General features: G+C 51.9%; 1 protein-coding gene across 1 annotated transcript in view; it reads left to right on the plus strand.

The window, feature by feature from the left end:
* SMAD3 (SMAD family member 3) overlaps positions 1–15,559 on the plus strand; it is a 68,138-nt gene extending 52,579 nt beyond the window's left edge. Inside the window, exons 6-9 of the mRNA XM_039723567.1 lie at positions 5,001–5,213; positions 6,255–6,392; positions 8,543–8,687; positions 11,760–15,559. Of these exons, the coding sequence (XP_039579501.1) occupies positions 5,001–5,213; positions 6,255–6,392; positions 8,543–8,687; positions 11,760–11,883 (620 nt within the window). The 3' untranslated portion in view covers positions 11,884–15,559. The remainder of the gene's footprint in view (positions 1–5,000; positions 5,214–6,254; positions 6,393–8,542; positions 8,688–11,759) is intronic.
* The last annotated feature ends 1,135 nt before the right edge of the window (positions 15,560–16,694 follow it).

A 16,694-nucleotide genomic window follows, 5' to 3' on the forward strand; every position in this document is an offset into this window, starting at 1 on the left:
AGAGGATCTGGGGCTGCCCCTGGATTCCTGGCAGTGTCCAAGGCCAGGCTGGAGCACCCTGGGACAGGGGAAGGTGTCCCTGGCCAAGGCAGGGGATGGAACTGGATGGGATTTAAGGTCCCTTTTAATCCAGCCCATCCTGGAATTCTGTGATTCTGTGAGACTGAGCAGAGAGAAGTGGAGCAGACTGGTTGGTATGGGGTTGGAGAGCCCAAATAAGCAGGGAATGTGCAGGAATGCCAGGGAATGGAGAGGCCATGGACAGCACTCCTGCAGCACCAGAGCTGCTGGTGGTGGGGGAGATGCACAAAGCACAGATGCTGCTCTGGCTCACACCAGCTGCTTTTCCTCACCCAAACTCTGCAATCTGGAGTTGTTTTCCCCCCAGCTCCATCTGGGCACAGGGAGCACATTCCAGCCCCAAGGACTCTGTCAGACCATGGCTGGCACTGACTCACCCCACACCTGTGACAGAAACAGGGAACCCTGAGGAGGAGGGAGAGCAGCTGAACCTCTGAGACACCACGAGAGCTTTTGTGGCTCTCTCTGCACCTCTCTTACCTCAGAAGTTCCACCCTTTATTTTCATTCTGATCTCCATCACTGAGCTCCTGCCCTGTTTGGAATTGCTGTGCCATAAAAATCCCTCCCAGCTCTGCCTGGCTGCAGGATCAGCTCCCCAACTGTTCATTAAGGCAGCAGACAGAGCCCACTTGAGACTCCTCTGGAATAACCATGGCCATAAAGTTTACATATGCTTTTAATCCTGGCACGCAGGACTTTGACACTGCTCCAAAATTTGTCAGTCATTGGCTGACTTTTGGATATCTTGGGGCTGTTGAACAGAGGATTTCTTTTTTTTTCTCCCTTTTTTTTTTAAATATTGCCATGGTGACACAAAACTTTTATTTCTTTAACTGCTACAGCCCAAGAAGAAAATGTATGGCTGCCTGGGAGCTGATGAGATTTTCTTGCAGTTTTTCCTGCAATTTTCCTTTTTTTTTTTTTACCTAAAAATAAAAAGCCAATTCCATGTAACAAACTCAACCTGGCAAGTGGTATGTGCCTTCCACAAGGCAGAGAGGATTTCCTAGGAAGCAGATCCCCCAGATCCTTCCTGAAGGGACACTGGTTAGTAACACATCAGATGGCTCAGGTGCTGTCTGGGGACAAAAAAAGGAGCAGGTGAAGCTGGTAAAGCACGAGGAGTCTCTTTGTAGTCTGAGGAGCAGACAGCAGAGAAGCAGTTTAATTTACCAGCATTAAAAAATGCCTTTGAATTCTTGCAAACCATATTTATTGCTCTCAGGCAGGCGCTTCCACAAATGAAGAACTTCTTGTTGCTTTTAATTTTATTGTAAATTTTTTGCCTTTGAGGAAGCTATGAAATAATAAATGAAAGAGCTGCTGAGCCACACTTAAAAGTGTCCAAGGGCAAAATTGTCATCACATGAGTGTTGTAAATGGTTTATCTGCAGCAAGGAGCTGCTCTCAGGGCAATCAGACCTTCAGCCTGAGGGTCAGAGCCCAGCAAGGAGCTGCTGGTGGCTGCTGACCTGCTGCAGCACTCCTGTAATTCCTGCATAAGCAAACTCCACTGTCTAGGGCTGGACTTTGCTCTGCAGGAGTCCATTGAGGCTTTCTGTGTGTATCTGTGGAGAAAATGGAACAGAAATCCAGACCCCACAGCAGCGTGTGCAAGGAGGGAGTTTCTCAGCTCTTCAGCAGAGCAGGGGCTTTGCCATGAAGAAAACAATGTCCCAGGATTGCTTTGTGGATTTGAGCAGAACTACCTGCAGCTTCTAAGACAGTTCACTTTGTGTAAACTGAACTTTGGACCTAAATCCCATGGCCATATTCCAGGGAGCTCCAGAGGCAATAAAGCAGCACAAGGCAAACCAAGTGTGACACCAGGGGCAGGGTTACCTCGAGGGCCAGGGCAGGTTTTCCATGTCTGAAACGTGGGGTGGAAGGAGCTCAGGGAATTTCATCTTTCCATTCCCAGGCACAAAAGCGTTGCAAGGTAACATATTGGGACTTTTTTTTTTAATTCTCCTTTCAGATTGTGTTGGAGTTGGAAGTGTTGGGTTTTGGTTCCAAATTACAGTTGTCAAGTTTTCAGTTGTCAAACAAAAGCTTTAAGTGGAAGTCACAGATATCCGAGGATCTCTTCCCTATTGCTGAAACACAAACTGAGGGGAATACTAAAAACAAAATGAAAGGAGAGCTGCCAGCATTCTGTGGGCATTGGGAATGAAGTCAGGGAGAGGAGGCTGGCTGGGGAGCAGCCCTGTGGTCACACACACATTGTTGCTCCGAGGGGGCCATCCCTGGAGCACAGGAAATCCATTGTCAGGGATTGCTCCACGGAAGGGCTTGACGCAGGAACTGTCACAGCAGTGAGCACATGGCCCTTGCTCACATCCACGTCCCTCTGTCCCCTGTCCCAGGGCACAGCCAGCCTTCCCTGGCTGCACAGGGAAGGGAACATCTCATTTCCAAGGAGGGGGCTGGGATTGGCATGGTTGGAAACATCTCTCAGTGAGCTGTGAGCCCTGTTTTGATCAGACACATTCCCTGAAATGGGGCAACAACTTCCCTGTGCTCACAGGGGGAGCAGAGCAGGCAGCAGATTTTCCCCAGACCTTTGATCTGGCAGAGAGGATGCAGGACTGGGACCATCCCAGGGCCCAGAGGACACTTCTGACAGCAGAGCTGTTTCTGAGTCAAGGCTGAAATTGTGCAGAGATGATTCAGGCAGGATTTTGCTGGGTTTCATGTATCCTGTTTTATTGATTGTGTTACCCCCACAGGGTTCTTTGGCTTCAGCAGAGCTGCATTCTCTTCCTTTTCCCCAAACACTGAAGCCATAAATTGAAAATGAATATTTAGGACAGCTCTAACACAAGAGAGAACTTGCCCATCCCACAGCAGCTTAAGCTGAAGTTTAAAACTACAAATCACAGGAGAAAGCAGCATCATAAAAAACTTGGTTGCAGTTTTTAGAGACAAGCTTTTCCTCAAACCAGGATTTGTTGGTTTACGTCTTTCCTCAGGCTGCAGATAAGCCAGAAATAAAATTTCTGTACATCCTTCAGTGAGGAATCCACAGTTCCCTTGAGCCCCAGCGAGGTGGAGGTGGTTTCTGAAGGAAAGGACCACAAAACCATGGAGAGGTTTCAGTGTTTTTATAACTTGAATAACACCAACCTGAGGATATTACTTAAGGATCAACACAAGTTGATTTTTCTGGAGCTGAGCAGCCTTTTGATTAGAAAAGCACTTTCTGTGGAGCAGGAGCCCAGTCATGTGGAACTGATCTGTTTTCTTTGGTGGGTGCACTCACCTTGGGAGGCTCTGGGCAGAGCTGGTGTTTGCTGGGCCTCTCTCCAAACTGTGCTGGGCTACAGAGCCCAGAGCAGTCCTGAGGTGGCCACAGCTGCTGCTGGAAAAACTTGCCTGGTGTGGCAATTTCCAGTGGGAACACCAAATGGGCCGTGCAGGAGAAAAGGGCAGGGACAGTAAACTTGTGTCACTCCTGGATGGGTGAAATCTGTTTCTATCAAGAGAGAGGCTTTGAGCTAGAAAATTCAAATGTGAGGAAGTGGCAAGTCAAAGAAGCTGGGAATGGTGCAAACTCCAAATTTCATGGAGGATTGCAGAGTTCCCCAGATGTACTTCTATTCAATTCCTTATTTGCTGTCAGCAAAGCTGTAACAAAGCAGAAACCAAAGTGATTTTCCTGATGAATGGCTACTTTGGGAACTCTTCCAGCAGTGGGGAGGAAGCCAACATGTCTTTTGGCTGCTGAACCTGTGCCTGAAGGTTATGGAGTAACAGGTACAGGTGAGAAAAGACTCCCAAACCTCTGCAGAGACCCTGGTCAGTGTGAGAGGAGGCTGGGGTGGTGAAAACCTCTCTTGGATTTTTTTGGAGTTGATCTCTTAAGCCCCCCATTCTCCTAAGCCCTGCAGGAGCAGCAGATGGGAAAGAAAGATGTGGCAAAAGCTGGGTTTTGCTGCTTGATGTTAACTCCTTGGCCAGATGGGAGCTCTTCTGTTCTGTCTTTAAGCACCATTTGAATGGGGATGAAGTGATAAATTCGGGGAGGGCTGGAGGGGATTCTTCTCCTGCACTGGATGTGGGGAACAGCCCTCAGGAGTTGGCTGGGTCTGCTTTGCAGTCCCCTGCTCAGCTTGGCTCTCAGCAGGGCTGGGCACCTCCCTGGGCTGCATTTCCAGGAAATTTTCCTTGAACCTTGCTCTGCTGGAGTCTCCTGGGCTTCAGTGGGAGCAGTGAAATCACTCAGTGCTGAGTACCCACTGAGGCTGCCTCAACTCCCTCTGCTCCTCAGCTTCAGTCCACGAGGCAAACCAGGACCCCAGGGGAAGAGCTGAGCCTTCACCTGCTGGGAAAAGGGATTTTCCTGGCATGGTTTGAGATCCAGTGCACTGGGAGAAGGTTTTCAAATCACTTTGATGCCAGTGTTAAAGGCAGTTTGGGAGATATTTCAGACTCTACTGGTTTCAGCAGTGCCAGAGGGGTCACAGCAGGGTCAGTGAAAAGGAAGGGTGGATTTACTGGTTGGAAGTGCACAGATTTATGGTGCAGCACACCTGTGCTGTGGACAGCAGGTTTGTGCTTTATGCTTTCCAAGATTTTCTGTTCCTTCCTTTTCTTTATTTCCTTAAGGAACTGACTACCTAAAAGGATCCCACATTTCCTAGTAAAGCTGAGTTTATTTATTTAATTTCCCCAAGTGTGAGGCTGCTCAGTGACACCCCACTTGCTAAGTGAGTAATGCCTTTGACTATTTGTGATTGCTCCACGTGCCAGAAGCTCCAGGGCTGATGTCACCTCCTTGCTGTGGTCCATTAAAATGAAACCTTGGTTGACATGAGCCTGAGGAATGAAGCAGAACAATATTCCAAACCAGCTGTTTGGGGTTTTTTTCACCCTCCTTTCCCCTGCTGAGGCTGATTTGGCTTTTGTTTGGTGCAGACCTGCAGCCCGTGACCTACTGCGAGCCGGCCTTCTGGTGCTCCATATCCTACTACGAGCTCAACCAGAGGGTGGGGGAGACCTTCCACGCCTCGCAGCCCTCCATGACCGTGGATGGCTTCACCGACCCCTCCAACTCGGAGCGCTTCTGCCTGGGTCTGCTGTCCAACGTCAACCGCAACGCGGCCGTGGAGCTCACCCGGCGGCACATCGGTAACTCACTGCCGGGGACACCTGCAAAAACCCCTCCTCAAAACCCCTCACCAGAAACCCCTCCTCAAAAACCCCTCCACAGAAACCCCTCCTCAAATACCCCTCACCAGAAACCCCTCCTCAAAAACCCCCTCCTCAAAAACCCCTCCTCAAAAACCCCCTCCTCAAAAACCCCCTCCTTAAAACCCCTCCTCAAAACCCCTCCTCAAAACCCTTCCGCAAAAACCTCTCCTCAAAACCCCTCCTCAAAATTCCTCCTCAAATACCCAGCCCCTGTTTTCCACCCTGAGGGAGCTATCCCAGCCCCAGGGTCAGTTTTTCTGAGAGTTTTCCCCCACCGCTGAGGGAGCCATCTCAGCCCCGGGGTCAATTTTTCTGGGTATTTTTCCCTCCTCAGGGAGCCGTCCCAACCTCTGGGGCTGTTTTCACCCCGGAGGGAGCCATCCCAGCCCCTGGGGCAGTTCACCTCCCCTGAGGGAGCCATCCCATCCCCAGGGTCAGGTTTTCCTCGTGGTTTTTCTCCCTGAGGGAGCCATCCCAGCCCCGGGGGCAATTTTTCCGGATATTTTTCCCCCCTCAGGGAGCCGTCCCAGCCTCCGGGGCAGTTTTCCCCGGTGTTTTCTCCCCTGAGGGAGCCATCCAAGCCCTTGGTGCATTTTTCCACCCTGAGGGAGCCCGTCCCAGCTTCGGGGTCAGCTTTCCCCCCCTGAGGGAGCCATCCCAACCTCTGGGGCAGTTTCCCCCGGTGTTTTCCCCCCTGAGGGAGCCATCCCAGCCCCGGGGGCAGTTCATCCCCCCTGAGGGAGCCATCCCAGCCCCGGGGGCAGTTCATCCCCCTTGAGGGAGCCATCCCAGCCCCTGGGCCAGTTCATCCCCCTTGAGGGAGCCATCCCAGCCCCTGGGCCGGTTCATCTCCCCTGAGGGAGCCATCCCAGCCCCTGGGCCGGTTCATCTCCCCTGAGGGAGCCATCCCAGCCCCGGGGTCAGCTTTTCCCGGTGTTTTTCCCGGTGTTGTCCCCGCTGACCCGCGCTGTGTCGCAGGCCGCGGCGTGAGGCTGTACTACATCGGCGGGGAGGTGTTCGCCGAGTGCCTCAGCGACAGCGCCATCTTCGTGCAGTCCCCGAACTGCAACCAGCGCTACGGCTGGCACCCGGCCACGGTCTGCAAGATCCCCCCAGGTAAGGGCGCAGCCCGGCCCGGCTTCAGGGCACGCCGGCCTTCTGTAAAATCAGAGTGGGCTGGGTTGGTTGCGTTGGGTTGCGTTGGAACATCCCCTTCCACACCCGCCGCTACCCCATGCTGCTCCAAGCCCCGTCCAGCCTGGCCTGGAGCACTTCCAGGGAAGGCAGTCCACAAATTCTTTGGAAAATCTATTTTACTCTTTTAGAAGCCACTTGACAATTCAAGCAGGGCACTTTTGTAGCTTAAGGGATGGAGGTATTGCTGAAGGAAGTTTCTTTGGAGGTTTAAAAGTTGCACTATGTTCATCCAACAGAACAGAATCTAAGCACAGCTTAGAGCAGAATCTGCCACTGTTCCCTCAGTGTTTTATCAGTCCATTGTTGTATCATAATTATCTCACAGACACGTTGATAATTTTGTTTGTGCCTCTAAATAATGGTAAGAAATTTCTCTTAATTTAGATTCACCCATAATAGATTTAAATAGTTCCTTTTTTTCTGGTCTCTAGTAAAATCCCTTCCTCTGTGTGAATTGGTTTGTTCTAAAGAAATCACATTTGCAGACACCTCATTCTGATTAAAGTCTGAAGTTTTTGCTGAAAGATTACAAGATAATTTATTTCATCTATTTGGAAGAAAAGGCTTTTTTGTTAGATAAATGCAAAAAGCTGGTGAGAGAGGAGATGCTCTTTGAAATGGAATTTAGTTACTTAGCTAAGCTTACACAAGCTGACTTTTTTACAGTTAAAAGCCTGTATATATTTAAAAACTGAACTTCTTTGTTTAGAAATATTTGAATTCTTTTCTTTTGAGAGGAGATCCATACGCTCCAAGCTCTGGCCCATCCTAATGGGTTTCCTTTCTCAGATGCAGCTGCCAGTGCTGCAAATTATGACTTAATTCTCCACCACATCACAGGAGTCCACCCTGGCTGCAGTCAGCATCTGCAGACATGAAAAGCCCACATTTCCGCTCAGACCCAGCTCAGGCACAGTTTTTGGATCCAGCTCTCCCCACTTTTGCCACAGTCTTTGGCCGCCTGTTCTTCAAATCTTTGCTGGGTTTGGAGCAGTTTCTTCATTGCTTTGTTGACAGGATTGAGTCAGTGCCACTCTCCCCCATGGAGAGGCTGATCCCAAGTGCTCCCAAGGGCTGGGGTCCAGCACTGGGATCCTCCTGGAGGTTATTCCTCCTCCCCAGAGCTCAGCCTGGCCCTCCACCCTTCAAACTTCCCTTCAGGCTCCCTGAGACTGCAGCCCCTGGGCTCTTCCCTGGCTCCAGAAGTGGGCAGTGCTTCCTGCAGCTGCTGTGGTCACCCTTGCTCCACACCAGATGAGTCCAGCCCAGGAGAGCAGGCTCACAAAGTGATTTTTAGCAAAACACAATTCATCCCACTCCAAGTGTTGTTTTTCAGCCTTGGCCCATGTGTAATCCCAAATGAGCCTTAGCTGAGTGCCTGGTTTCAGAGTTTAACTTGTTTATGGTTATCTGGGAGAAGGCAAACATAGCAACACTTTTTAAAAAGTGGGGCATTTATTTATTTATGTAAACTATGAAGGATGTTATTATAGTTCACCTTTCCCCCCTAAGAACAGTTGAATAAGTTGTTCTCAGTTGTTTAGCTGGGGCTAAACGTCAAGGGGAAAACTTGTGTTTAAAAAGGAGTTGGCACATGATAGTGAAACTGGAGAGAGGATTTTAGCAGGAGCAGTCCTGCCACCAGCCCTGGCAGCCTCTTTAACCCTCAGAGCTGCTTCCTGGCGTGTCAGAGGGGTTTCACTTCAGAGCTTCCCCGTTCTGTGACAGACTCAGCACAGGGAGCTCCTGTTTTCAGCCTCTGCATTCCTCCCCTCCAGGCCCTGCAGGGATCTCTGCTGGTGAGTGCTCAGTCCTAGTGAGGTTTTAAATTACAAGAGGAAGGAAACAGTGTCCAGGAGAGAGAAGGAGCTTCCACAGGAGGATCCCAAGCCTGGTCTCTTCAGTCACAGTCTGCTGGGGGGCTCTGGCATTCAGAATTCTCCCCTTTTCCTTCTTCCTGTGAAAATGTGCCAGCCTCCATTCCTGCCTCTGGGCTCTGAGGACAGGGAAGGCAGCCTGGAATTCTCGGTCCCATCAAACCAATGTCCCTGCTGTGTCCTTTCCCGCAGGCTGTAACCTGAAGATCTTTAACAACCAGGAGTTCGCGGCGCTGCTGGCGCAGTCAGTGAACCAGGGCTTCGAGGCCGTGTACCAGCTGACCCGCATGTGCACCATCCGCATGAGCTTCGTCAAGGGCTGGGGCGCCGAGTACAGGTGGGGCCTGGCCTCTGCTCCTCCTCAGCTCCCGGCCGGGAGAGCCCTGCTGGGCTGTGCTGCTCTTGGGAAAGGGCAATCAGCCTGTCCAGGGGCATGGATGGGCTGGGGATCACCCCAGGCTCTGCTCGAGAGCCCTGCTGGGCTGGCAGTGCTCTTGGGAAAGGGCAATCAGCCTGTCCAGGGGCATGGATGGGCTGGGGATTAGCCTGGGCTCTGCTCCTCCTCAGCTCCCAGCTGAGAGAGCCCTGCTGGGCTGGCAGTGCTGTTGGGAAAGGGGGATCAGCCTGTTCAGGGGCATGGATGGGCTGGGGATTAGCCTGGGCTCTGCTCCTCCTCAGCTCCCGGCTGAGAGAGCCCTGTTGGGCTGTGCTGCTCTTGGGAAAGGGCAATCAGCCTGTTCAGGGGCATGGATGGGCTGGGGATTAGCCTGGGCTCTGCTCCTCCTCAGCTCCCGGCTGAGAGAGCCCTGTTGGGCTGTGCTGCTCTTGGGAAAGGGCAATCAGCCTGTCCAGGGGCATGGATGGGCTGGGGATCACCCCGGGCTCTGCATTTCCTCACTTCCCAGCTGAGAGAGCCCTGTTGGGCTGGCAGTGCTGTTGGGAAAGGGGAATCAGCCTGTTCAGGACCATGGATGGGTTGTAGCTCTTGGGAACGTGTTGGGGATCACCCTGGGCTCTGCTCTTCCACAGCCCTCAGCTGGGAGAGCCCTGCTGAGCTGGCACTGCTCTTAGGAAAGGGAGAATGAGCCCAGTGTCTGCTCAGGAACACGGATAGGCTGTGGCTCTTGGGAATGGTTGGTCTGGTCTCTTTGTGGGATACACCTGGAAGGCCACGTGTGGTAGGAAGCAAGAGCTTTATCTGGAGCACACAGATAAATCCACATGGTCCATGTAGGAAATAGAATATTTTTTTCTTAAGATTAGATATGTTTTGGGTAGGTTGAGTGTCTTAAGACTGCACTTCTATCAAGACAGGATTATAGAATCCTGGAATGTTTGCTTTGGAAAGGATCTTAAAGCCCATCCAGTGCCACCCCTGCCATGGGCAGGGACAATTTTCACTGTCTCAGGTTACTCCAGCGTGGCCATGGACACTTGCAGGGATCCAGGGGCAGCCCCAGCTGCTCTGAGCACCCTGTGCCAGGGCCTGCCCACCCTCACAGGAATTCCTTCCCAATATCCCATCTAACCCTGCCCTCTGCCAGTGGAATCCATTCCCTGTGTCTTGTCCCCTTGTCCCTCCATGCCCTTGTGGAAGTACAGTGTGAGTGTGAGTGCTTCCCATGGGCTGGATTTAATGCTTCTTTTATTAGGAACTAATGGGATTAAAACAAAAGCAGATTGGCTTGAAAAAAATCTATTTTAAAAAAATATAATTATATATTATATATAGTTAAATCTCCTGATCCTTTCCTTAGGGCTTGCCATGGGGCAAGTGGGAGAATGTGGGAGCAGCAGGATCAGGTTTTTCCCAGTGAATACTGAGGCTGAAATGGAGATGCAGGAGGTCTGGTGGGTGGGATGGATGATGTGGTCACTCTGACCCCACGAGGACACTGGAGATGCTGTGGGAACAGAGAATTCCATAGTTTTGCTCTGTCACCCCACGGGTGAGCAGACATCTGAGGGAGAGCAGTCAGGGATGGATGGTACAAGCAGGGGAAATGGAATTTGGTGGAAAATGTGTGCTGCTTTCTGAGAGGGAAAGCTGGTGAGGATTTAAGCCCAGGGTGATGTGGAAATATTGGACCCTTTAAAGCCTTACTCAAAGCTCCGTGGGGTCGCTGCCATTCCAGGGCTGCTCTGCTGCAGGAGGGGGAGAGGCCTCAGGACCAGCTGGAGCCTGGGCCCTGCACGCTGCTCTGCCACTTTCTTCGTTTCTCCAGATGTTTGGAGTCCATTTTGTTTTGAAATCGTCCGGAGCTGGGGCCGGAGCAGCCCAGGGCTGGCTCCCAGCCAGGCCCTGCTGAGCTCCAGACGAGCGTGACTTACGGAAAGCCAGGGATCCCCGCGGGCTCCGAAAGCCTGAGCTCGTCTGGCTGCTCTCCCCACCCTGCCTCTCCTTCCACAGGGTTCTCCATCTGGTGCAGAGATGGAGATGTTCCTGTGGGAGCATCCAGAGGGCCATTCCCTGGTTCCTGGTTCACCCTTGGGCAGTCTGGATGGGGTGTTTAGTGCTCCTCTGTGCCAGAGATTTGGTGCAGGGAAGGGGAGCAGCCAGTTCCATGAGCAGCCTGTGATGGACAGGGACAGGGATGGTGGTGGGAGCTCAGGACAGCCCGCCATGCACAGGGTTCCTGTTTCACCCCTGGTTGTCCCTGGTCCCACAGATTTCAGGTTCTCCCTCCCATCACCAAATTCCAAGGACAGCTTCTGTAGGAAGTGGGGGTGTAAAACGAGGCTGTTTCCAGGCTGTTTCTCCTGCTTTGTAATCTCCCTCCTCCACAGCAGCTGGCCCTGCCTGGAACAAGACCTCGGCCATGCAGAGGAGGGAGAACCCCTGGCTCCATGTCTTGGTCTCCCTTTCCTTCTTTTCCTCCCCATCTCTGTGCTTTTCCACCTGGAGATACCCGTGGGGTCTGGGCTCAGGGAGAGCGACAGAGGAGGGGAACAGGGATTTGTGCAGGGGAAGCTCAGAGCAGCTGAGCTCTGGCCCAGCAGGGCCCATGGGTGCAGGAAGGATCTGCAGGGCTTGGGGTGAGCTCTTCCCAGCACTTCCACATTCTACTAAAACCCAAGGGTACACTAAAAAGTGAATACCCTTGTCTTGTGCATAGGAAAATGGAACATGTTTGGTGAACATGGACCTTGTTGTCTTAACTAGGAAAGGTCTGCAAAGGAAAAATCTGAGCAGTAAATAGGAAGCTGCTCCTGTGGGGCCATAACAAATGTGAAGGGACAAGGTGGGTTTTTAAAATAAATCAGCAGCACAGGCCAGAGGCTGTTCCAGAGCAGAGCCATTCCTTTGGCCAGGGTGGTTGTGGAGGCAGCTCAGGAGCTGGAATCCTCTCCTGTTTGCCACCTCGGTGCTCTGTTGGTCACGTTGGTGTCGTGTCTCTTCCCCTGGCAGGAGGCAGACTGTGACCAGCACTCCCTGCTGGATCGAGCTGCACCTCAACGGGCCCCTGCAGTGGCTGGACAAGGTCCTGACACAGATGGGCTCCCCCAGCATCCGCTGCTCCAGCGTCTCCTAAGGAAACCCCTCCTGGGGCCGTGGGGAACAGAGACTGCAACACTTAGCAGAGGCATAGTAAACAACTCCCCAGTTACTCAAGCGATGAGAAAAAAATCTGCTTCAAAAACAAAAGAGAAGCGGGTTTTCTTTGTTTTGTTGTTGTTTTTAAGTACCCATTTAAGCCACTTCCACTGAAACTGTCGGCACTTTGGTCGGGATGCTCTGGGGCCGCTGCAGTTGGAATCTGGAGCTGGAGTTGGTGAGGATAAAGAGCTGGATGTTGTTTCAGTGGAGAGCAGGCACTGCTCACCTGCCTCCAGGTTGTGTGTGGCACAGGAGCTATCCCAGCTCCCAGGAAACTTTCCCTTCCTTCACACAACTCCAGGCTCTGCAGCATCCCGGGAACACCAGAGCCTGTGGGGCTCCAGGATGGGAACACCAGACCCCGTGGGACTCTGGGATGGCTCCTGCTCCTGCATTCCTTCACCACCCCCCTGATCCACACGGTACTGCAGCAGCAGGGGGAAGGAGGCATTTCAGGCACCCTGAAGAACGAATTCCTGCGGGAATGTTCCGAAAAGGAAGGAATTCCCCACACTGGACTTGCAGCAAGGAGGCAGAGCCTGCCTGGTGGCTGAGGGATGATGCCCTCATGGATCAGCCTGGACCCACATGGAGCAAAAGCCCAGTTTGAGGCTCTTTGTGGTGTTGCTGCAGCGATTTTTGACTGGAGCTGCTCCCAGAGGGAGAATTGTCCCGTGGGGAGCCCTGGCTGGAGCAGCTCAAGCTCAGTGCTCTGCAGTCAGTCTGCATTAAGCACAGCAGCTCTGGGCTGTGTTCTCCCAGTCTCTGCCTCTCCAAAGCCCCAGGGGCTGCGTGTCCAGGTGGGGCAGGGATGGATGTCCAGGCCTGGCTGGAGCTCCCTGCAGGGGCATCCCGTGCTGTCACATGCAGCAGCCAGGACATCTCAGACACAACCAGCCCTCTGTGTGAAACTGTTCCAGCTGATGAAAATGCTCTAAGATGTGTTTTTGCCTGGAGAAATCAGGAGAGTGTGTATTTACTTGTATTATAAAATGTTCATTTTAAACATACATGCTCCAGACTGTTTAATATTTTTTATCCCTGCAGCAACTGTCATGGCAAACAATTTCCACAACTGGAAAAAAACCCTTAGCACTTGTTTTTATGATTCACATTTGCCAAATAAGTCTCATAACTTTGTCAGTGCTGTCCAATTATCTGTTTCTTTATATCTGCAGTGAATATCTTATGCATTTGTGCCAAAATATTAGAGGGGGAGGGGAGAAAGTGATAATCAGTTTCCTATGGAAATCTTTTTTCTTGTTTTTTATCTATGAAAGACAAACAAGCTGGATGTGGCTGTGGGAAGGACTCACTGGGATGGACTTGAGGATGGTTTTGATAAAGTTTTAGTCCTGCAAACTTCTGTGGGAGTGCCCTGATCCACGGGGGGAGCTGACTGGATCAAACACCCACCAGGAATCTCCATGCTCCCCCTTTGCCAACGGCTCCTTCCTCCCAGACCTCTGCAGCCTCTCCTGCTTTGCCAAGCCCACCACTCCTGGAGCTGAGGGGCCCCAGTGCCACCAGAACAGATCCCAGAGGCCGCTGCTGCTGCTGCAATGCAGATGAAGGGATGGTTTGGGGAGCTCCCTTCCAGAAACGAGGAATTGCCTTCTTTAAACATCTGAAATGTGAGGAGGACTCTCGTGGTGGATGTGCTCCTGGTGACACAGGACTTTGGGATGTCCTCTGGCTGAGCCTGGACTGGAGCTGTTGTGTGCAGCACAAGCAGCACTGGAGGCTTGCAGGGTGTTTGATTTGTTAAATTTTACATTGTGTATGCTCTGAGTTACACCTCTGCCTGCACGGACTGGGGCAAGAAGAGATCTGTACAAAACAGGATTTTTTGGGCCTTTTACAAAGCAGGCCTGTTGTCACCATGGATTGGTTCAGCATTGGTTCAGATACAGGTTTCTAACATAGCTGCAAAGAAAAATTTATCCTGAATTTTGTAGAAATGTTTGACTTTTGGCTGTTTAAATGAGAGGGGAAAAAATGTGCTCTGTAAAATGGCCCTGGGTTTCCTCCACGAGTGGCTTATTGGCTTATTCTGGTGACAAATGTTGTGTTGCTGTTGTCCTCAGAATCACAGAGGAAACTGGACTCTGTGCCTCCTGCATTAACCACAGAAATGCCTCTGAAATCCCAGAGGCAGGGATTGCAGGTGGTGGTGTGAGCAGGAGCCCAGCCTGATCCAGAGGCCACCAGTGGGAATAAATCCCAATTTTAATATGAAATTTGCACACGGAGTCATCTCCTCAGCCAACCTGGATTTCCACTGGGAACCCCAGCTACAGCCCCTTGCTAAAGGATAATTAATTGCTGACCATTATTAATTGAGGCCTTTTGAAACCCAGGATTCAGATGATGCATAAAACTTTGGTTAATCTCCCTCATCATCCCTTAAGTGAAATCCTTGCAGTGGAAAATGTGAGCTGGCCCAGCGGTGCAGTGAGATAAAGGGGAGATTATCTCCACTCCAGCATTAATTTCCTCTGTCCCCTTTGTTTGCTGCTCCCTGATTCAGGAAAGCTCTGGGGGTTCTGGAGTCACCTTGGGGAGCCCAGCAGAGCCTGGGCCCTGCACAGGGGAGGGGCTGAGCCCAGGGATGTTCTGCCCAGCTGCCCTGCATGCTCCCCGTTGCAGATGAGGTGAATGCCAGTTCCTGTGCCAGCAAGGCCAGGGAGCAGGGATTGGGCTGGGATTGCTGGAGGCAGCAGGGCCCTCAGGGCACGGGAGCCTTGGTTTGAGTTCTAGAACTTGATTAAAGCAGCCTTGGTGTGGAGCTCAAAGGGATGGGAGCAGCCTGGCCTGGCTCAGATTGCAGCTCCAGGCTGGAACATCCTCTCATACCATGGCAGGCTGGGCTCGTTTCTCCAGGATCTCACCCGGTTTTGTTCCTCCAGAGTCAGTAGCAGGACCTTTGACCCTTCCCTTGGAGTGGCTGCACAGCAGGGCCTGGCTGCTGGCAGAGGACACCCTGTGCTTTCCCAGGCTCTGTTTATTGTTAATGTTCTGAATTGCAGGTTGTATTTTGTGCTAAGCTTGTCTTAGGAGTAATCCAGTGCTGTCCATTTGACTTAATCTCCAGCAGTCAGCGTGCATATGCACAAAGATGGAGAAATCCCCTCGGAAGGCATTTCCCTGGAGCTCTGGCTGCCCTGTGTGCCAGGAAAAGGCCAAGGGAGCCCCTGAGTTGCTCACAGTTTCCTCCCCTTGCATCAGGATCCTCTGCAGGGTGAAGGATGTTCAGGACCCATCCCGAGCAGCCAGTGGTGGCACTGTGCCTTGAGCTGCTTCCAGACTGGAAAAGCAGGAAGAACCCAGCCCAGGGAAGGACTCCAGCCACATCCACAGCATCCAGAGCTCTCCTGGTTCTCTGAGGGGCAGGAGGATGGAATTTCGTGGCTGTGCTAAGCTGGGATGAGAACCAGACCTTCTCTAGTGGTGGCCTGAGCAGTGTGCTTGAGAAGTTCAGTGTTTTTTACTATGTACCTGCTTTTGTATTTATGTGTCTTTCTTGAATATTCAGATGAATCCAATATTTAATTTTTAGCAGAAGGGGCAATTAAGGACTCAGAGAATTAAATCTTCCATCTGCTCCTTGCTGATGATTGCTGGAAATGAGGAGTTTGTGATGTGAGAAGAGCTGAGCATGAGGTCCCTGAGCCCTCGGGAGCCACGGTGCTGCTGCTGCACCAAGTCAGGGCCCCAGACGGGCCCTTGGTGCTGCTCGGGGCTTGAGGGGGCTTTAAAAACCAAAACCCGTTCCTGCAGAGCTGCCTGGGTCACCCTCTGCCCCTCCAGAGCTGGCAGCTCCTCCTCTGCTCCCAGAGGCCAGCCGGGTTCCCGGTGCTGAGCTGGGACACCCAGCCCTGTCCCTGTCCCCTGGGGAGCTGTGAGCTGCTGCCCTCCCTGCAGCATCCCTGCCTTTGCTACCCGAGGCCTGTGCCATGTACGCCCTCCCTTTCCATGTGGAACTGTAAGGTCTGTTTTTGACATTTTAATAAACTTTGATTTGAAAACTCAGGCTCGTGAGCAAATCGGGCTGTCGGAGGAATGTGCTTAAGGACACAAATTGACACTGTGGGGTGTTGCCATGACAGTAACTGGGACACAGCAGCATCCTTAGGTTTGTGCAATCCCAGTAAAGCACAGGAGCTCAGTCACAGGTAAGACTCGTTCTTTTTACAGCTGGGACAGTTCTGTTCAAGAATTTAAAGCCAAATATATAAAAAATAATTTTAAAATTGCATTTAGTTCTTTTAACTAATGGGATTGAGGGGTGAGTATAAGTGGAGTTCTGTGCTCCAAGGATTTCTTGTTCTCCAGTTGCTGGAGAAGGCAGGCACAGCTGAGTATTCACAAGTTCAAAGTGCCACTGGAATTGCACCGCAGGGAACTGGGGAGCTGTTACCAGCTCAGGAGAGCAGGAGCTGCAGAGCAGCATTCCCTGCTCAGCCTGCAGTGTCCTGTCAGGAGCAGACCCCGAATTCCTGCCGTGCCCCCGTGGAGTCCAGCCAGTAAATCCTGGAGAAACCCTTAAGGAGCAGATTCCACCCTCCCTCCCTGATGAGCCGTCCATGGCTGCCCTGGTGGGAAAGTTTTCCTGATTAAACCCCGGGCAGAATTCCAACAGCCCGTGGCTGAGGGCAGGCAGGGCAGGGCAGGTGCCACCCCAGGACAGGGACAGATCCCTGCACTCTGAAGAGCCCCGGGAAGGTGCCAGGGCACTCCCCGATC

This window comes from Passer montanus, unplaced genomic scaffold, assembly GCF_014805655.1.
Source record: "Passer montanus isolate IOZ18808 unplaced genomic scaffold, ASM1480565v1 scaffold5, whole genome shotgun sequence".
In the NCBI taxonomy this organism is placed as follows: domain Eukaryota; kingdom Metazoa; phylum Chordata; class Aves; order Passeriformes; family Passeridae; genus Passer; species Passer montanus.